Raw genomic sequence first — 21623 nt, 5'->3', positions numbered from 1 at the left:
CTCCTACCTTCCCAAAGTCAAGAAGCTCTCCCTCCCTCAAAAGGTGTGATCCCCGATGCCCCAGTTCAACATTCTCCCAATGCTCATGCACCCCTCACCCTTGGCACATATGAGTTTCAAAGAGAAAGGCAACAAAGCCATCATTCGATGGTGGACCATCCACATGCCAGTCTTCTCCTCCTGCAGCTTCCCTGCTAATGAGGGAAGAATGCGTTCAGGATTAATGAAGTAGCTTGCACCAGAGACTGGGGAAACTATGGGGCTTCTTGACTTAGAAGGTGGAAGGAGCTGGGAGGGCCTCCTCGCACTGTTGACTGCTAGCACACGGACCTGGTCCACAGGTGAAGTTACATTTACTTCAATAATGCTCAATAGCATGACATTTGCATATTTAAAATATTTAAATTAGTTTTAAAGTGAACGTGTTCAGGATACCAAGGATTTGTTAGTGCATCTGACTTGCTAACATGCATGTCATGTCTAATAAAGGCTGGTACATCAATCCTTAAATACCCAGAAAAGCTGAGACTGTCACCACCAGTAGCTCCAGACATGGAATCCTTGCTCAATGAATACTGCTAGAAAGGCGCAAAATCGAAGGGGTTAGGGGGGAGAGGATCATGTACCGAGTGTGTGAAAATGAAAAGTCGGGCGAGGGCAAGAGTACTAGAAGGTGTAATAAAGCAGAAAAGCTGTCACTACTAAAAGAAAGAAAAGGCAAAAATATTGGAAGGAGTTACAGAGTGTGTGTTGGAAGGAGTAATAAAGAAAAAGGGATGAGTGCTAGAGAAATGGTGACAGGAGATGATGAGTGCTGGAAGGATGGAAGCCTGATGAAGAATATGAGAGAGGGTGTGTAGAGTGGGAGTGAATCCTAGAAGAAAAAGGACAGGAGATGGGAAGAATTCTAGAAGAAGGAAGATGAGAAGGAGCGAGTAACTGAAGGAAGAAGAAAGGAAAAGGGATGTGCTAGGAGTATGACCACAGAGGAGATGAGAGTCAGAAGGAAAAAGATGAGATGAGATGAGAGAGGATGAGTGCTACATGAAGAGCTAAAACTGGTATGAAGGGAAGGAAAGAATAAGATACGAGAGGAGAAAAATCCTGAATGAATTCAGAGTTCAAAGGAGCTGGACAGGAAAGCACATGAAATGCCCATATCAAAAAATTAATCCTAAACAGAACTAGGCAACAACTGACCTGGAAGTGTAACATCATTTTCGAGGCTGAAAACGCACACTAAATCAGATATGCACATGCATGTTAAAAATTAGTCATTAGACCCTGCAAAATTTAGCACTACCATGGGTGCAGATCCTAAATCTTAGCCTTTCAATAGTGCCAGCAGGCTAACATTTTATGCTGGGGCAGGCCATTTATTTATTTATTTATTAGCTTTTATATACCGACATTCGTGGCTACATCATGCTGGTTTACAATATAACTGAAGGAGAAAAATACAAAAAACGAGGGTGGGGGGAGGGGTGCAGCTGGGAAGAGAGAAGGGGCGAGAGAAGAGAGGGAAAGAGAGGAAGAGGAGAATAGGAACAGTACCTGATGGAAAAACAACCAAAGAACATAATATGTTCTACAACCTGCCGACTGATCTAAGACTGGAACCCTGCCTGATTACCTTCCGGAAAAAACTCAAGACTTGGCTTTTTGTCCAAGCCTTCCCTCAAGCATAACATCGCAACAGTGCTTCCATTTAGCTCAATAGACTAAATGTACAAACCAGTAACTGCATATTCATCCATGTTCATTCTCCAGTTGTTTCTGTCCTTTATTTCCTGGCTACTCTAGCCTCCAAGTTCTTTTCCCTGTTATTTGTATCTGCGCTTCGGCCTTCTTGTTATATGGCTTTTTGCTAAGTTAACCTCTAAGTTTGATGTAAACCGGCCTGATATGACGCCTGTCATGAAGTTCGGTATAGAAAAATGTTAAATAAATAAATAAATAAATATGTCCTCAGGGACTCTCCTGTAACCAAAGGGAACCACCCTGATCGAAGCAAAGGCCCCTCCAGGCCTCGTGACCTCCATCCCACCTTCTCAAACACAAGCAGATGCACCTTCTGTGGTTGTCAATCCCCCAAACAACAGCAGAAAACCTTCTCACTCCATGACAAACCACAAACCCCCTCTTGGACACCGCCTACCAAGTGCTTGATATATTGTGCTGCCAAGTGGCAGCTTTTGGAGTGCATGCCAACAAGAGACTCTCCAGTCCCTCCAGCTGACAAAGAGTGCAGAGACCTCCAGAATGATAAGCAGCCATTCTGGAGCAGTCCGAGGTGTTAGCCTGGTCCCCTGGAGGAGCTTTAGCTTCCTCTGTGGGGAGGTGCCCACAGAGGCATGGGGTGAGAGGGGGGGGGGACTCTGCTTGTATTCATGGGGGCTGGAAGGGGGTTTCTGCCATGTCAGGGTGCTAGTGGGAGGGATCTCTCATTCTAACCGGTCCTTTCCTTTGAGCCAGTAAGCAAAGCGGATTTTGCTATGTAGAGCTTGCACAAGCTAAAAGGCTCCCTTTCCCTTTACTGTGGGCCTTCTAATATGTGCATGCTGTGCTTAACATTACATTAGTTAATTGTCTCAGCCTCTCTTCCCTCCTCCTCCTCAATCTCCTGTACACTACTCTCCTCCTCTGCCACTCCTCTCCTCTTTAACCTTCTGCCCTGGATTTGTCAATTGGCACCCATTATGTCTATGTCTAGGGCAGCAAACATTTAGGGACAGTAGACTGGCTAAGATTTTCTACCTTATAGCTCTGCTGAAACTAATTCAGCAGAGAACTGCCCTCTCTACTATGCTGTAAAAGATCCTTATAGAAGACGGGGAAGTTAATACACCAAAAGTGCCTAGAACCAGCAAAATCATAAATCTGCTTATCAATCCTCTGGCCTATTCTTTTTCTTCTCCCAATACCTAGCACTAGTCTTTTTCAGCATGGGCCTGGTGGTTCAGTGGCAGCAGGTGCTGCAAACTGCCACGTGGAGGACCTGGGCTGAATTCCTGGGCCAGGGCTCTGATCTCTGGGCCGGCCAGGGTTGGATATGTTATGGAGGCAGCGTTCACAGTGACTGGGGGGATGGGAATCTCACCCATCACTTAGTGGCGACAGCTCGTGGCCAGACTTGGGTTTCACGGGGTTCCGGAGGGAGCAGAAGTTAGTGACTCTTAGACAAGGGCTGTTGCTGCATTTTTTTGATTGTATGACAGAAGGAAACAGAGGTGGTGGTGTCATTTTAGTTATAGGGAGTGTTTCAGGAGACATTGGTTGACAGTTATATTGATTTCCTGTGCATGAGATGCAAGACATATGTAATGGATTTAGTTTTATTTTGTCATTGAGTATTTCTGTTATAATTTTGTCTATTTTGATTATGTATGTTTGGCTGTTATTCACCAAGATCTGTGGATTCGTGGAATAGAAATATTTTAAAATAAATAAATAATAAACATGTAAGACAGACATTGTGGTTGGTAAGAGCTGTGAGAGTTTGACAGTGCGATTAAATGATTGCTTACTAGCATTCATTTATTGCCCACCTAGCTCTGACCTAATTGCTTTGGATTACTATGTTATGTCCTTAACCCCTCAGTCTAGGAAACTTTTAATGATGGGAGATTTAAATATTAATGATGATATTTCTCCAAACAGTTTATATATTGAATTTCACGTGGTATTGACTGCTTTACAATTGAAACAACTGATACTTTTTCCAACAAATAGGGCCAGTCATGTATTGGATCAATTGCTAACGGCTGAGAAATGTGTTAATACCATATTAATATCAGATTTGGCTAACAATTTTATTTTATGGTCTGACCATCATTTGATTTCATTTCATCTAAAGTTACCTATTTTAAAATATAATATGAATAAGCCAGAAGAATGGTGGTGGTCAAAAGAACGACCTAGATTACAATTTAAAAAATCAGTTAGTGGATTCATTTAATGCAGCTCTTGCATGTTCAATGAAGGAAGTTGCGCCAATGACAATGAAGAAAATAAACAGGCCATGGTTTTACACAGTTGTTAATAGAAAAAAAAAGCAAGCCACTTGAAGAGCTGAGAGTAGATCGCAAAAGGAAGAAATCCATGACACTGCCATTATTTTTAAAGTTGCCCGCCAGGCCTACAGATCAGCATTTAATTTAAGTAAAAAAAAAACAAAACAAACTACTCTCAACAGCTTAATAACTCCCTCCATAGGCCATCAAAGCTGTTTTTTGTAGTTCAATCACTATGTAAAACTCCTAAATGTCAGATGTTAGCTGACATTTTTCAGACTATTGATTCCTTGTTACAAATAGTTACCAATGCTAGTACTGCGATAAACTCCCTTGAGGACTCATTAACTTCTGTTAGATGGTCTACTTTTTGACCTGCTTGTTTCCACTGAGATGGAAACGATACTCAATAGCTTAAATAAGTCTTATTGCATCTTAGACTCTTGTCCCGTGGGAATTTTTTGCACTAGAAAGGATCTTTTTTTATAGCTACTACAGTGAATTGTTCATTAGTCAATGGTATTTTTCCAGACACACTAAAAAGGGCACTTGTGCGTCCAGTTATTAAACAAGGATCTCTGCCAGTAAATCAATGTTCTAGTTACAGACTGATCTCAAATCTACCTACATTGGCAAAATTCATCGAACGGTCTGTCCTGGCACAGTTAACTGATTTTTTAGAATAATATATTGTACTTAGTGTTCATTAACGCAGTTTCAGATGTGGCCACAGCATGTAAACGCCGCTTGTGTCTGTGTCTGAGTTCCTGCTTCATCAAGTTGATGCAAAGCAGTGATTGCTGTGTTTCTAGACATATCATCAGCATTTGACACTGTGAGCCATTTTCTTTCATTGTGTTGTCTTAGGCCTAGATTTTATAAGACACTGCAGCGTCGTGAATCGCACGGTACAGGGGGCGGGGGGGGGGGGGGGCGAAGCAGGGGGGCGGGCCTGCGATAGCCGGCAGCGATCGCACCTCTGTGATGCGCTCTCTGCTGGCTTTCGCACCCAATAGCGCCATCGTAAAAGGTGGTGCTATTGGGCGTGAAATTGGAAGCGAAAAGGCTCCTTACCTTTTCGCCGCCCATGCTGTCTTGACGGTGTCCGCCCCGGTGCCGCCCCAACTCCTCCTGTTCCAGTCTTGATGCCGCCCCTTTTTAGTGATCGCATTGAAAAATGACCCCCTTAGGCCTAGATTTTCTAAGACACCGCGTCGTCGTAAATCGCGTGGTACAGGGGAGTGGGGGGCGAAGCGGGGGAGTGGGCCTGCGAAAGCCGGCAGCAATCGCACCTCTGCAGTGCAATCGTTGCCGGCTTTCGCACCCAATAGCGCCATCGTAAAAGGTGGTGCTATTGGGCGTGAAATTGGAAGCGAAAAGGCTCCTTACCTTTTCGCCGTCCATGCTGTCTTGACGGTGTCCGCCCCGGTGCCGCCCCAACTCCTCCTGTTCCAGTCTTGATGCCGCCCCTTTTTAGTGATCGCTTTGAAAAATGACCCCCTTAGGCCTAGATTTTCTAAGACACCGCATCGTCATAAATCGTGTGGTACGGGGGAGTGGGGGGCAAAGCGGGGGGGTGGGCCTGCGAAAGCCGGCAGCAATCGCACCTCTGCAGTGCGATCGTTGCCGGCTTTCGCACCCAATAGCGCCATCATAAAAGGTGGTGCTATTGGGCGCGAAATAGGCAGCGAAAAGGGTTCTTACCTTTTCGCTGTCCGCCATGTCTTTGCAGCGTCCGCCCTGTGCTGCCCCGACTCCTCCTGTTCCGGTCTTGACGCTGCCCCTTTTTAGTGATCGCACGCGAAAAGGATCGCTTTGAAAAATGACCCACTTAATGAGCAAGATATTGGTGGCCAAGTCCTCACCTGGTTTACTTCATTTTTATCCGGGAGATCTTTTCAAGTTAAAAATGGCCTACCCATTCAACCTGGCATGATTTAACAGTGGATGTCTTGTGAAGGGACCGTACTTTTAGCTATGTTAATTAATATGACAGGATTACCCAAATCTACAACCCGCCCACTCCAACTACTACAGAACGCGGCAGCCAGAATACTAACAGGTCACAAAAGATCAGACCACATCACCCCAATCCTAAAAAGCTTACACTGGCTACCGGTCAACAGAAGAATCGAATATAAAACTCTGACCTTAATACACAGCATAGTCCACAAATGGGAGAGCACGGCCCTAAATAACATAATTCAGATGCATGTCCCGCAAAGCAACACAAGATCAACAAACTAAAACTCAACATCCCAACAATGTCAACCGCCAAACATACTACAGTACGAAACAGAGCCATCTCCGTCACAGGGCCCCTCCTATGGAATGCACTCCTAGATCAATTAAGACTACAAAGCAACAGCAAAACATTCAAAAAAGACCTGAAGACCTGGATTTTCAGACAAGCCTTCAAAGACGGAATTGGTTAATCTACCCGTCTCGATCAACACCCATAAACACTCGGATACTCAATACTATCTGTCATTCATACAATACATAACTTTACGTTCTTTATAACCATATATCAATACATCCAATTCACCACTAGAAGATATGCCAACCTGATCATACTCACACTCACTATCCTGAACTATTCCCCAACGTCTACCATTCTGAGGTTCACCATTCCTTGAACAACCTGTGCTCAGGATACATTGTTACAGTTAATCTTATTATGTTACCTTGTTTGATATCTGTCTATACTATACCATCTCCTTCTATACTATGATCTCATCTTATTCTATTCCATCTTATTTAACCACCGGTTCTGCCAGTGTACAGTATTGCATTTATATAGTTTCTTCTCTTGTACCGCGTTGTTCCATGTTCCAAATGTAAACCGGAGTGAAAGCATCTAGCTAAACTTTGGTATATAAAAATGATTAAATAAATAAATAAAAGTAATAAATAAAATATATATCTTTGTTCATTATGAATGTTTTAGATCAGCATGATGACGACATACAGCTGTCTTTTCCTTTAACATCATTGACGCAAGTTACACCACGCTTGAAGAACATAAAATCTTGGATGTCAGCTAATCAACAAAAACAGAAGCAATGCGGATCTCGAAACAGCTGGCACCCAGTTCTTGGTATGGGTTGACACTGCGTCCTGTTTACTGAGGTAGTTTGTAATTTTGGGTTTCAAATTGATTCTTCCCTAACTTATGTGCCTCATTTACCCATGTTGCATTCAGAGTTTTATAAATTATATTTACTATATCATTTTAGTTATATTTTATCAACTAGTGATTTTGCAATGGATTGATCAAGCATTTCTTTTAACTGCATAGATTATAGCAATGCCTTTCTAACTGGACTTCCTGAATACTGACTACATGCTGCATAACTATTACTACTATTACACCTGCTGCTATGGGGTGGGTCCAGGAAATCAGGAATGACATAACACTAATGTTGATAAGACTACATTGGCTACTTGTAGAGCAGACAATCAAATTTAAAATTCTGTTCCTGATTTTTAGATTAATTAAAGAAAATGGTCCTTTATATTTGTCCGCACTTTTGACATTGTATGAACTACGATGATCATTATGATCTCAAGATGACTTATTTTTAAATATTGCCCCCCCCCCCCGCAAATCAATTCAATATGCAGAAACTTGAGGAACAGCATTTTCTATGAATGGACGATTGTTTTGGAATGTTCTACCTAAGCAGCATAAGATTGCGGCAGAATATGAAATTTCAGGAAACAATTAAAAGCTTATTTATTTTCTGGGGCATTTGTTAATGTTTGATGTTTTATATAAATTCTTGATGTTTAATTAATTTGTATGTTTTTATCTTGCTTTGTACACCACATAGCCCAATTACTTGATATATGCGGTTTATACATTTTTTTAGTGAATAAATAAATGGCCGCGCTGAGTTGGATGGAAGAATATAGAAATAGGAGGAAAATCCCCGCATAGATGTGAATGGAGGGTTGTTGTGCCATGGCCCGTTAAAGGTCAATTCTGAATGAGCTGGAAGCCCAGAAGGAGCAGAAGAAACTGTCGTGTCAAGAAGAAGAAGAAAAAAAAAAAAGCACTCCTGCCTTTCTTCCTCCTCCATCCCTCTTATGCCTATTCCCTCCTCACTCTTATGCCTATTCCCTTTGCTCTCTGGTTCACTCTTCTTCCTCAGCATTCCTCAGCATTCTCAGCAAGGCGAGGAGAGAAACAGATCGATCTTAGAAGGAAAAAAAAAAGCCCTCAGCACACTCAGATGACCATAAGAATAGACTGAAATTATCTGGGGCAGGGACTGGGGCGAGAGGGGGGGGGGGGTAAGATTTTTCTGCTGCAGGACACAACAGGGAAGAGAGACCTGCCAAGCTGGGACCTGACAGCAGAGAGCCTGTGTGGAAACTTAAGCCCCAAACAGGAAGTGTATTACATAGGAACAGAGGAATCCATTTTCTTTTTTTAATGCTCAGAGCCTAAATTAGGTTCTTAAATTTTAGGGCCCTAAATTTTGGGAGATTTTCAGCTAAACAATTTCCCTAGATTTAGGGACCTAAAATTTAAGATATCTAAATATAGGCCTGCAATTAATTTTCCTAGATTTTGGTGCCTAAATTAGACACATAGGGGTAGATGTTATAAATTTGCGTGATCGCGTACTTTTGTTCGCGCACCAGGCGCGAACAAAAGTACGCTGAATTTTATAAGATACACGCGTAACCGCTCGTATCTTATAAAATCCGGGGTCGGCGCGCACAAGGGGGTGCACATTTGTGCAACCTGCGCGTGCCGAGCCCAGCGCGCGCTGCCTGTTCCCTCGCCCTCCCTCCACCTTCCCCTCCCTTTCCCTACCTAACCCACCCCCCCGGCCCTATCTAAACCCCCCCCTTACCTTTGTTGCACGATTTACGCCTGCTAAAAGCAGACGTAAATCTGCGCGCGCCAGCGGGCTGCTGGCGCGCCATCACCCAACCCGGGGGCTGGTCTGGAGGCCTTGACCACGCCCCCGGGCCGGCACCACGCCCCCGGGCCCACCCCCGGAACGCCGCGTCACGCCCCCGAAACGCCGCGTCATTCCGCAACGCCCCCCGATACGCCCCCGGCACGCCCCTTTTACGAAGCCCCGGGACTTACATGTGTCCCGGGGCTCTGCGCGCGCCGGCAGCCTATGCAAAATAGGCGCGCTGGCGCGCGAGGGCCCTGCGCGCATAAATCCGGCCGGATTTACGCGCGCAGGGCATTTAAAATCCGCCCCATAGTGCTGAAAATCATTGCTAAGCACCTACCTTCTTTTTCTGCCCTAACTCTGCCTCGGTAACCGCCCACTTTTTAGGGCCCTAAATTTAGGGGATTAGTGAAAGTCCTGAAAACTACGGTGGCTGCAGATACTCGACAGGGCCAAATTCACAACCCTGACGCTGATCTTCAAAAGCTTTATTGTTGTCACAATGTAATCTTTATCTAATAAAATGACTAAATAAAAAAACAAATCCAACGCCTGTCAACTGATCTTCTCCTAAGCAGCCCCCACCCTTCTAGGACTCTCTCCCAGAAGGGCTCTGCCAAATTCAGGATTTGCTCTGATTCAGGAAGCAGGTGAAAGCCTGGCTGCTACCACTGACTTGACACACTCCTGCACCTTCTGTAGTTAAGCTTGTGCATGTGCATATAATAAGGACCATGGAATTGTTTGGGGCAGCAGAACAGCTTTTTGGCTGAGAGGAGCCAAGCCAACCAAATTCTGCTCTTCCTGTGCTTTCAGTTTGCTGTAATAAATTGAGGAACTAGCCCTCGCTGAAAGTCTGTGGCGCCGATGCAATACAGTGTGCTCAGCCGAGCGCACTGTATAACCTGCAGTTGGGCGCAGGTTGTTTAGGCGCTAACTAATCCCCTTATGCAATAAGGGGATTAGCGCCTCTACAACGCGCGTCCAACGCGGAGTGAAACTAATAGCGCTCATCACATGCAAATGCTTGTGAATGAGGCTATTAGGCATTCACTCCCGATGCAAAAAAAAAAAAATGTGCGACTAGGACGCACATTTAGCAGTCAGAAATTAACACCTGCTTAGAGCAGGTATTAATAGCCGAGCACTCTTAAAACTAGTACAGAAAAGCAGAAAAAAATTGCTTTTCTGTACTGCCTCTTACTTAATATTGTTGCGATAAGAGGAAAAACAAAACTAAATAAAGTTTAAAAAAAAAAGGTAAAATAAAAACACCGGCAGTCAGGTGCAAGAAATGGACGATCAAATGACAAGCATCCATTTCCTGAACCCCTGGCTGTGCGGCGTTTAGGGAAACCCATGCCGATAAACTCAGCGAGGGTTTTCCTAACCAGCGGACGGCCGACGCTGATCGGGTTCTCGTTAGCAAGGAGGCGCTAGGGGGCGCGCAAGCGACCCTAGCGCCTCCTTGCTAACGCGACCCCCTAATTTAAAAATTGCAGGGGGGCACGTTAAGAAAGCTGGCGCTGACTGTTCAGCACCCGCTTTCTGCGCATATTTATTGCATCGGCCCCTGTGTGCTGTTTGTATGTCAGGAGACAACCCACCCCCACAGCAAGTAGGAGTTTGACTTCAGTCACTCCTGCCCACATACGGTGAGCGCTGAGTCACAGTGCTGAGTCATCCCCCTCCCCCCCAAATACTCCCAGAATGCTCCAATGAATACAGGCAAGGTTTATCTGGCTAAAATGTTATCCAGGAAAGTCAGAGGCAGTCAGAGCAGTGGGTTTTTTGAATCCTGCAGTTTATCCAGCTTAAGTCCCAAACTTAGCTGGGCAAACTGTTTCAATATGGACCTCAAGGAGGTGGTTTTCACCTTTATAACGCTTCGCATTCTGCGTTACTTACAGACTGGGAGAAGGCTAATGCGGACTTGCTCTCTTGAGAAGTCCCTAAGGATTGAAGCAATCACGTCCTGCCTTGGCAAGAAACTACGGAGAGGGTAAGTAAGAGGCAGGATGAGGAGAAAAACAACTTCACCTTGAAAGAATAAAACATCTTCAACAAACACAGGCTATCTGAGGAAGAGACAAAGTTGCTGACTCATGGGGAAAAAAGGTTTTTAATTATGTTGTTTGATAAAACCCAGCGAGGGAGAAATGCTGAAAAGAGAGACTTGGAGAAGGAGAATCCTGCACTGCAGAAAGCCTGTGGGGAAAATGAAGCCCCAAGCTCCAAGTATTCTGAGGGGAGACTAGCAAAGAGGAGGTTTGAAAGAGGTTTGAAGAAGATCCTGGAGGAAAAGTCTGTAGCACATTATTAGCCAAATAGATTAGGAAAAGCCACTGCTGTCCCTGGGAGTGAGTAACATGAATTAGATCTACTTTTTGGTATTTGCCAGGTATTTGTGACCCGGACTGTCACACGGGATTGCTGGGCTTGATGGACCTTGGCTTGACCCATCATGGCATGGGCTCGTATGGAGACTTAAACCTGTGGCTGGTTGCCCAAGGCCAGCCCAAGGAACCTTTCCTGGCCATTCTAGCCAAAGAGATTTGAAACCTGGGGGAGAACCCAGCTAATAGTTTAAGTTTTCTCTAATAATTTGAGGAACTAGAATCAAATGAGTTATATCCTTTTCTGAAACTCCATTCTCTCTTTGATATGTAAGAAGATATCCCAGCCACTCATGCTCACATTCCTTGCATGCTCCTTCTCATCAGACTGCGCCCACACTCACGTACACTTTTCCTGCCATTCGAACTCCTTAAAAAAGTGCTCACTAGAGAGGAAAGGACAAGGCCCGCACAGCACACAGGCACAAAACCCCAGGGGGCATAATACACAGGGTAACAAGGCACAGACCAGACTGCAAACGCCAAAGAGACTCAAGACACCAAAAACCCATCTTAACTCGGTAACAAGCCCTCCATGCTTTTGTCTAACACCAATGGACATGCAAAGCAGCTTTTTAAATGCTTCTGGTAGGAGCAGGGGCCAGAGCAGGATGCATGGTTGTGTGCAAAGCTACACTGCCAATGGTTTGGGAGCATGCAACTCCTGCATTTATTGCAGATCTGCACAAAACTATGCTCAGTTTTAGTGAATCCAGCCTAAAAACATGTTTTTACGCCTCTACAAGTCTCCCGAATAACTACAACATTTATGTGGGGACTTGCATGGTTTTAGCATATTGGCCCTTAGGATCTGATTCATCGAGGTCTTTTCCCATAAACACAGAATGGCAGAAAATCGACTGAAAAATAAACTGCAGATTCTTTGAGAAGAAAGACTACATCTTAAGGTAATCAGGATAAGGCTGGGTCTTCTTAGAAACAGAAACAGAGAATATGTTGCCATTTAAGGAACGTAAGGCCCATCTCATTAATCCAATTTACTTCCTGATACATACTATAGATCCCCTAGTTAATCTCTGGCTATTGCTTTACCTCTGCTCTTATTGTATATCTGCACAAAACTATGCCCAGTTTTAGTGAATCCAGCGTACAACATGTTTTACACCCATACCAGCTTCCTGAATAAGTACAACAGTTATGTTGGGAATTGCATGGGGTTTAGTGCATTGGCCCTTAGGGACCTGATTCACCAAGGGTCCTTTCCCCATAGATGCCGAATGGCATAAAATCAATCGAGAAATAAACAGCAGATTCTTTGAGAAGGGGTGAGTGCTCGAAAGAGTAAACATGTTGCACCCTGCAGGATCTATGTGAACCTACCTCTTGGAGGAGGCAGAGTATCGTGAGCAGGATTTGCCATCCCAGGCGCAATATGGGTCTCTAGCAAGACAGCAGTCAGCACAGACCTTCCCATACACATCACATCGGTGGAGAGCCAGGTGAGTGACACCAATCCAAGAGGCCACGTACAACTGTTGCTGTGAGAAAAGTCAAAGACATACTAGTTAGGAGAGAGGAAACCTCAATGACGTCTGTCTTTCTATTTGGGCACAGTGTAGCCTGTATAATAGTCAGGCAATCTCAATGGCCTCCAGTACTCTATTTCTGGTTACAGTCTAGCTTGTAGATAGGCGAGGAGACTGTATTTCTGAGCCTAGTTCACCCTGTGTAAGAATCAGAAGTCCTGGCTGACCTTCTCTAGCCATTCAGCTTCTATAAAAGCCAAGAGATTCCCACCGGCCCTAACTCTATATTTCTGGGTTCAGTGCAGCCTGTATAGGAAAAGACCCATCGTCCCTAACACTGGGGCCGATGCAATAAGGTCGCGTAGAAAGCCTCCAAGGGGGGGCGCCATGCAATATTTAAATTTGGGGGTCGCTTTAGCAAGGAGGCGCTAGGGTGTCTTGCGCGACCCTAGCACCTCCTTGCTAACACGAACCCAATCTGTTTTCGTGACCACCGTGCGCCAGTCACGAAAACCGACACCGAGTTTATTGGCGTTGGCTTTCCTTACCGGCGGACAGTCAGGAAAGCAGACACAGATAAACCCGGCGTCGGTTTTCGTGACTGGCGCACGGAAGTTTATTGGCGTCGGTTTTCATGGCTGTCCGCCGGTAAGGAAAACCAACGCCAATAAACTCGGCGTTGGTTTTCGTGATATATATATTTTTTTCATCTTTTTTTGATGCGCACAGCTATTAACACCTGCTCCTGGCAGGCGTTAATGGATGATAGTTAAATGTGCGTCCGAGACGCACATTTTCTTTTTTGCATCAGGAGTTTATGCCTAATAGCCTCATTCACATGCATTTGCATGGAATGACCGCTATTAGATTCCCTCCGCGTTGGACGTGTATTGAATATGCGCTAATCCCCTTATTGCAATAGGGGATTAATTAGTGCCTATTCTATCCATGTCCAACTGCAGGTTAATAGTGCGCTCGGCTCAGCGCAGCGTATTGCATCGGCCCCACTGTATCTCTGGGTAAAGAGCACCCTGTATAAATGAATAAGACTCCCTGGGCCTCTTAACTGCATCTCTGAGTAAAAAGGAATTAAGCAGATTTTCAAAGGATTTAGGAGTCCAATGGTCAAAAAATTGCTGAGCTTCTAAATTTAGGCAGTTAAGTTATGCACCTATTTTCAGTCAAACTTAGGAGCCTGAAAGGCTGCACTTGTAAAAATCAGCACATACATGTAGAAATAGCATATACTTTAGTATATGCTACTTTATAATCCTCAAAATATTTTATTTATATTCTGCTTTTTGGCACTTCACAGTACATCAAAGTGGATTTCCTTCAGGTACTATAGGTATTTCCCTATTTCCACAGGACCTACAATCTAATTGTGGTACCTGAGGCAACAGTGATTTACCCAAGGTCACAAGAAGCAACAGCAGGATGTGAACCCTGGTTTCCCTGGGTTATAGGCCGCTGCTCTAACCACTAGGCTAAACAGTCTGCAAGTAAATTTGTGCATGTAGAAAAGGGGCAGATCAAGGGCATTCCTGGGAGGGGCAACACTTCCACGAGTAGAATCAATTTACACATGTAAATGTGGCATCTTCCTTACATATATTTACTCCTGCTTAGGATCAGGAGTAAGTGATCATAAACATATTAAAACTGAAAAAAAATGACACAGGGAAAAGTGTCTGGGTGAAATGGGGGGACTTCCGGCAGAACAGCCAGGAGGGTCTTCATGAGCTGCAGGTGGACTGGGCAAACTGCTAATCTAATTTGTAAAATCCCCCAACCTATGCGTATAAAAGCTGACCTACAGGGGGTAAATGCGTCTGAATAACTACTTGCATATCCCTTTAAAATTGTACGTAAAGAAACGCATGTATATCATGTGCATGCACTTAGCTTGCTAAAATCGACTTATCTGGCTAAGTAGCACCTTTGCCATTACTTAGACAAACAAATTGGATTTATCCGGCTAAGTACTAGTACTTATCTGGACAAGTTAAGACTTATCTGGCTAAGTAGCAGCAAGGCACGGCTTAGCTGGATAAGTCTGAAAAGCATTACTTGTCCAGTAAGATAGTTGGATAAGTCATAAAAGTGCTATTTAGACGGATAAGACTTAAAACACTACTTATCTGGCTAAGCTAGATAGATGGATAAGCCTACAAGCCAGCCCTATTTATCTGGCCAAGAAGCATTTTTAGACTTATCTGGCACACGTGCAGGTTTTAAAGTTATCACCTAAGCTTTCAGCTGAAAATAGCTTCCTAATGTAAGGACCTATTTTAGGCAACTAAATGAAGACCTGCTATACATTTGCTTAGACTTCTGCACCTAAGTTCTGAAAATCAGTGCTAAACTCCTACTTCCACCCCTGTAGCCGCCTCCCTCAGTTCAGCTTTTTTTGATTACCAGCTACAGAATGTATAAGAGGCAGAAGAACCCATGAGACCCTAACTGGCAACTCAGAACTTGTTTAACAGTGATTTCTTTAATAAATGCATTTTCTTTAGTCTCTTATTTGTCTTGTCTGTGTGCCTTGACTAGATTGTAAGCTCCATGAAGCAAGCATTGCTCTTCTGTGAATCTGTACAGTGCTGCATGTGCCTGGTAGTGCTGTAGAAATGAGGAGAAGGAGGAGTGATCAGGCAGATATTTTAACAGTTAAGATACAAAGAGCACAGGAGAGAGGCAGGCTTGATGGCAGACTTACCCTCTTGGAAGAAATGGTCATGGTTTTAACTGGAGCTGGAACCTAGAATGAAAAAGAACATGGGAAATTGTACAGACCTGTTTTTAAATTACAAGCACTTCCTAGAACAGCAAATATTTCCATCAGCCCAGGAAGCTAGGAACTGTATCCCATACCCTGTTTCAGAGGCACTTATAAATTAGCCTTGCATTCTTTAAGCCAGCAGTTTCGGTTCCCCTTCAGCACAAGGGAGCAACTCTGAAGCTCAGGGGAGCGATCCCCAGCAGGGGAGATCCAGGGGTCAGTTTCTATCCCTCACAGTACTATCAAGCTAAACTGTGTGCACTTCCAGTCAGCAGGTGGCACTCTGCAGCTTACAAGGAAAATAAACATTGTAATATGTGTTATATGTTGTATTCGTCATTCATCCTTTCTCTCTAAGGCTGAGAATCTATACATAATTTCTGGAAGTTATTATTCCAGTAAACGTTGCAGCAGTTCTGTGTTGCCTAAAGCACTTTTGCAAGACAAGAGTCTTACAGGTCATGAAGATGACTGTGGCCTTCAGCAGTACTTAGCCAACTCTGACCACTTATCATCTCTGAATGGTCTGACGGGAAAGCTGTGTGCTTATCTTTTACCATCTACTTCCTGTAAAGGACTGTGATTCCTATAAAGGAATTGAGTGACCTTTCCTACAACTGTTAAGAAGTAAGGTTAGCCCCACTAAAATATAGAGAGTGGCAAGTTGGGAAATCGAAGACAGATGAGCCTTGCCAGTTATCTATCTGTCTCTCAGCCTGAGCCAGGGGAAGAGCCGATGATCCTGGATCTCATATTGGTAGTGCAGGAAGGTGAATTCGTTCACCGAGAAGTAATGAAAGAGCGTATTTTTAGAAGTCAATCTATAATGTACTGGACTGAAGAACTGTATGAAATGCTGATGAAAGACAAGGGAACATTGTATAAATGGAGGGGGTCCTGTTACGCACAGGCCTGGATATCTGCACGCTGGACTGATGGGCTCCGTAAGAGTGAGAGTCCTTGGTGCAGAAACTCCTAGTTACAGCAACCTACCAACAGTAAAATCCAGCATCGGATAACTAGTGAGCGAAGTAAGGAACTGGAGGCAACCCAAGCACAGGGTTTTCACAGGTGTCCTATAATGGGATCAGGGACAGCACCTGTACATGTGCTGGCCCAGCCCGACACATGAAAGAAATGGAGGGGGGAAGGATGTTGAAACATGCGATTGTCCAGCCAGAGGTACAGTAAGCTTCATAAAGGAAACTATAGGTTGCTGTGATGGACTTTCCTTCAGCATCTATTAAGATCTTCTACGGAAAAGTTTCCAGGTTTTCTCTAGTTACTTGACAGAAGAAATTCAAAGGACCACATGACTTTTGGATCTGAAATAAGCTACATATATGAAGACCTCCTAGGCCCAAGGCGGAAGACACTATGGGCCGGATTTTCGGAGGATTTACGCGCGTAACCGGTCTTACGCGCGCCGGGCCTGTTTTTAAAAGGCCCGGCGACGTGTATAAAGCCCTGGGACGTGTGTAAGTCCCGGAGCTTTACTAAAGGGGTGGTCCAGGGTGCAGGGTGTGGGCGGGGTGGTCCGAGGGCGGGGTGTGGGCGAGGTGGTCCAGAGGGCAGGGTGTGGGCGGGGCGGGGAGGTCCGGGCGTCACAGGCTCCCGGCACAGCAGCCATTTGCCGCTGCGCCGGCAGTTGGCCGGCCCGCGCAACTTACTTCAGCCCCGGGGCTGAAGTAATTTTGGAAATAAAAGAAAGGAAAAGGTAGGGGGGAAAGGGCGGGGGAGGTAGGGGAAGGGAAGGGAAGGTGGGATGGGGGTAGGGAACGGGGGAAGGCAGCGCGACTCGGCGCGTGCAAGTTGCACAATTCTGCACCCCCTTGCACGCGCCGACCCCCGATTTTATGACATGCGCGCGCCTGCGCGCTCGCATGTTATAAAATCGGGCATACATGTGTGCGCGCAGGTAGCGCGCGCGCGCATGTACGCCCGCACGTAGATTTGAAAATCTACCCTATGGATGCATGCAGCATATTTAGTCTCTACTAATGAACTACAGTACTTACCTAAATGTAATACGCTTTGAAGTGCCAAAAAGCAGAATATAAATCAGATAAATAAATCATTGAACACACTCTGGAGAACTACGGGAGAATATGGCTGAATCCAGGAACTTTCTGTACTATGGGGTACATTTTCAGTGAGGCGCCCCATATTTAAAGATTGGAGCGAACAAGGTGATTTTCAAATGCAAGATACCCATAGATGCAGACTTTGAGCACGATGGTGTCATTTGGGTAAATGTAGGTTTACATTTTGGCAAAGTCAAAGAGGGGTGTAAAGGTAGGCACGTTCGCAGCCTGCCATTTATGCAAGAACCTACTGAAATTGTCAGGAGCGCATATACATACATTTATGTGCATAATTTTATAAATCTTCAGGCTAATCACATAACTTTTTAACATGTCCTTGAAACGCCCCTTTCTTGTATGGGTAAATTTATGCTCGGAATGAAATTCTGCGCATATTTTTAGGGGGCTGCAAATCCACATTGAGCACCACCGGCCAAGTTATGCACACAACTCCTTTCTTTTCCTTCCCTAAGTTCAGACTGAGCTTTTGAAAGTTTAGCTCCAAGTGGGGATAATGTCACACCTGTAGGCACTGGGAGCTGTGGGGTCCGATGTGACAGATCTTACATTACAAAGCCGTTAAAAAGCAATTGGAACAAGTGCTCCTGGAGTAGGCTACAGTGCTTTCAAAGGATTGCAATGGCCTGCAGAGATACAGTCAGGCACATCAATGGATCGATCTAATCCCTGGTAGTGTCAGAACAAAGAAACCTCCAGATTGGTTTCCCCTATGCACAGTAGCACATTAGAAGCGGAATATCATGCTAAAGGAAGGATGGACTGAGAATCATCCCCAAATAAAATCATCAATCATCAATATAAGACTGTGAGTCACTGCCTAACATAACTGTTACACAATCGGAAGAAGGCTGAACTCAACAGAACTGGGGCTAAGTCCCAATTCACAGTCATCAGTTCTTTCATCCCTCTCCCTCCAGGGTTAGCAAAGGTAAGTGTCCCAGGTGGGTGGGGATATCCTAAGTGTACTGGGATACCTCCCCCCAGACAGTACAGGTGAACTTCAGATATCCAAAAACCAGTCCTTGTCCTGTGTCCCGGGCTGAAACTTCTTACTCCTGATCTCCTCTCAAAACTGCATAGTTGGATCTCTCTGGTTGAAAGGTCCTGTGGCTAGGAAAAATCAGATCTTTCCCAGTCAAACTTCCTTCCAACTCAGAAAAGACAAAAGATCTTCACAAAACTCCCAAAAATGCTCTCTCTTATGGCGAGTCACCTCTGTCCCTCCACAGGCACAGAAGATCTTCCCTATCCCTCTCCTCCCCAAGGTATGGCCCTTTCCTTCCTCAAGCCAGAACCAGGGATTCCCAAAAAGGGGGGGAGGGGGGAGCCCTCCAGAAATCACTTCACAGAAATACAGTAATTCACTTCCTCCAAAATCCCGAGGCAAACCCTTCCAGGCAGGCTGTGCGCTGGAGAGGGAAAGGCCTCTCCCTTTCTCCAAGTGTCTCGAATTGTGAGGCCTAGAAATCGCACCAGAAAAGAAACTGCTCCTTCACAATCAAATGCTAACCAAAAATGCCCTCCCACCTGCTCTTATGTAGACAGGAGCGCACCATTCTAGCAAGCCTCACAGGATGTGCAGACAAGAATGGTATCTTCCTAACCCAATGCTTAGACTAGGGCCATCTAGTGGAGACTTAGTGGGTCTCTACCAATACCTAGAAACAAAGGACAACAGATAACTTGTAGTTAAATACCGTTTTCTTGGACTGGCTCATTTTGTTTTGGCCCGATGAAAGAAGCAGTGCTCTCCAAAGCTAGTCACAGAGATCTTGAGTTAGTCCAATAAAAAGGTCTCGCCTATAATTTGTTCGTTGACCTTATTTCTGTGTTATGATTTTAGAGGGCAATTTTCAAAGCCATTTTGCTGTTTTACTTGAGCAAAAAGGCTGTCTGAAAATCTCCTACCCTCTATCCAGGTACAAGTGCATGCATACTTTTACCCACATACCGCGGAGGCATTCCTGCTGGTGGGGTTTGATTAGGGAAGGCAACAATGCATGTTGTTTTGCACATTCAAAGTAGCTGCAGGAAAAACAGGCACACATTTCTGCATGTACTTTTTCCCCATGGCAATAATTAAAGTAAAACGCTGCATGTAGTTTTGCTTTGATTATATTGGTGCAAACCCTGTGGATAAAAATTACCCTTGGTGGTTGCCCCATTGTGGGTAGTTTAATTATTGTGCTTCCTGATGAAATCTAAGAAGCAGCCAATGTTGCTAGACTTGAAAGGAAGTCATGTTACAACTATTCCAAAGAAGAGAGTTACAGATCTCAAAAGGAATGCTCTCTAAGGGAAGACGGGCATAGCGGCCCAAGATCCATGATGACTAGCGAGAAGACACACACTGAAATTGCACATAGCATGTAACCTGACACATGAACAAAGCATGACCAGACTGCGGGTAAGGAGGAAGGGGGGAGACACTTTAAATTGAGAACCTGTACAATATGGGATGGGGAGGGGAGTTTGTGCCCTGCCATTCAACTGGGAACATGATGATGCAACAACCATTGCCACAGCAGGAAGTTTAAACCGTCTGCCAACAAAATAACCCAACAGTTGGCAAGTGGTATTTATGGGTGATATGCGATACCTTCTTAAAATATATCATGGCACAATCTTTAAAAGATGAAGGGCTTGAGATCATCACCATACGTTTAATGAAATGTGTATTTATACCATTCAGCCTCCCAGCTGTACCTGTAATGAATAGGGAAGGAGTCACAATTTGAGCTTGTGTAATGCTGCCTACTCTATAGACAATCAGAGAACAGAGAGAGGCAACCGAACCATTTGTTCAGAAGTTCTAAGTAGATAACCATCATAGGGGTAATTTATAAACCCTACTGGAAACTTGCAAGCCTACAGGATTTCCCTTTGAAAATGTGGGAACAGCCAAGGAATTTGCACCTGCTTTGCAAGCAAGTGCAAAGTCCACGCTATAAACCATGCATGGAAGTCCCGCCTATTGTTTGCCAGCTCTACCTGACCCCAGCCCCACACTGATATTTAATCTGCAAAGGGGGTGGTCAGTTTTCAGCCCCCAGTTTTACCCGGGTCAGATCTTTTGAAAATTGCCTCTGCGTTAGGATGTTGTTGACGTACGGGACGGTAGGCCGTGCCTTCACTTCCCCAGAAGTGGGTCTTGGTGTTCTTTCGCTAAGAGACTGGAGTCCCCAAAGGTCTGGCTATTCAAGCAGATCTGCTTTTGGTTCAGTCCTCTGTAGTTCAATATGAGATTAATGGGCTGGTGCTCTTCCCTGCTAACTCCCCAGCCCAAACCAAATTTACTTCTCTGACGCCCATAGGCATTGGTAGGGAGGAGATTCGTCCTCCAAGTCTGCAGCCCTGATGAACTGAGTGACCCTCTCCTCTAAAACGCTGCTCAGCCTGAGCAACAGCGGCTCTTCAGAATTATCCCCTTAAAGATATGGGGGGGGGCGGCGGTGTTTGGCCAGCAGTGATTCTTACTGAGCTCCAACTGCTGTCAGGCTGCCCCTGCCACCTTTAACGGGATGGGTCCAATAGGGCCACTGCTGCTCAGGTCGAGCACACTTTTAAGAAAGTGCTACCAGGGTGGAAGAGGAGAGGCCCCCTTTAGTGCAGCACCCCTAGGCAGCTGCTTACGCTGCCTAGCGGGAAATCCGGACCTCTTCTCAGCTTCTGCTCAGCATACAGAAAGTAGCCCCTTCCCAGACTCTAGCAGACAGCATCCTCAGAGCGACTGTTGGCACGCAGTGCGAGGTCAATGGTACTGTAGGTGTGTTGATGTAGTGGACCACTCCCCATTGAGAGGGCTCTGTTTGTTAACCAAACTCCTGTGCTCATGTGACATAGGGAGAGTCGAGAATCAGCCTGAACTCAGGGCTGAGAGAGAGTTACAGAGGGTACACACCCGAGAGGCTTTGTCCC

The 21623-nt window shown here is 45.0% G+C and overlaps 1 protein-coding gene across 4 annotated transcripts in view; it reads right to left on the bottom strand.

Annotated features, from left to right (window-relative positions):
• The window catches only part of SEMA3F (semaphorin 3F), a 418190-nt gene that overhangs the window by 27043 nt on the left and 369524 nt on the right, over nt 1-21623 (bottom strand). For all 4 annotated transcript variants that reach the window (XM_029599645.1, XM_029599643.1, XM_029599642.1 and 1 more), the window contains 2 exons: nt 15538-15579; nt 12673-12830 (listed from right to left, as the gene is read on the bottom strand). In XM_029599645.1, the coding sequence (XP_029455505.1) occupies nt 12673-12830; nt 15538-15579 (200 nt within the window). The remainder of the gene's footprint in view (nt 1-12672; nt 12831-15537; nt 15580-21623) is intronic.

The sequence above is a fragment of the Rhinatrema bivittatum genome, chromosome 4 (assembly GCF_901001135.1).
Source record: "Rhinatrema bivittatum chromosome 4, aRhiBiv1.1, whole genome shotgun sequence".
NCBI classification, from domain to species: domain Eukaryota; kingdom Metazoa; phylum Chordata; class Amphibia; order Gymnophiona; family Rhinatrematidae; genus Rhinatrema; species Rhinatrema bivittatum.
This window is presented reverse-complemented; position numbering and strand designations above follow the sequence as displayed.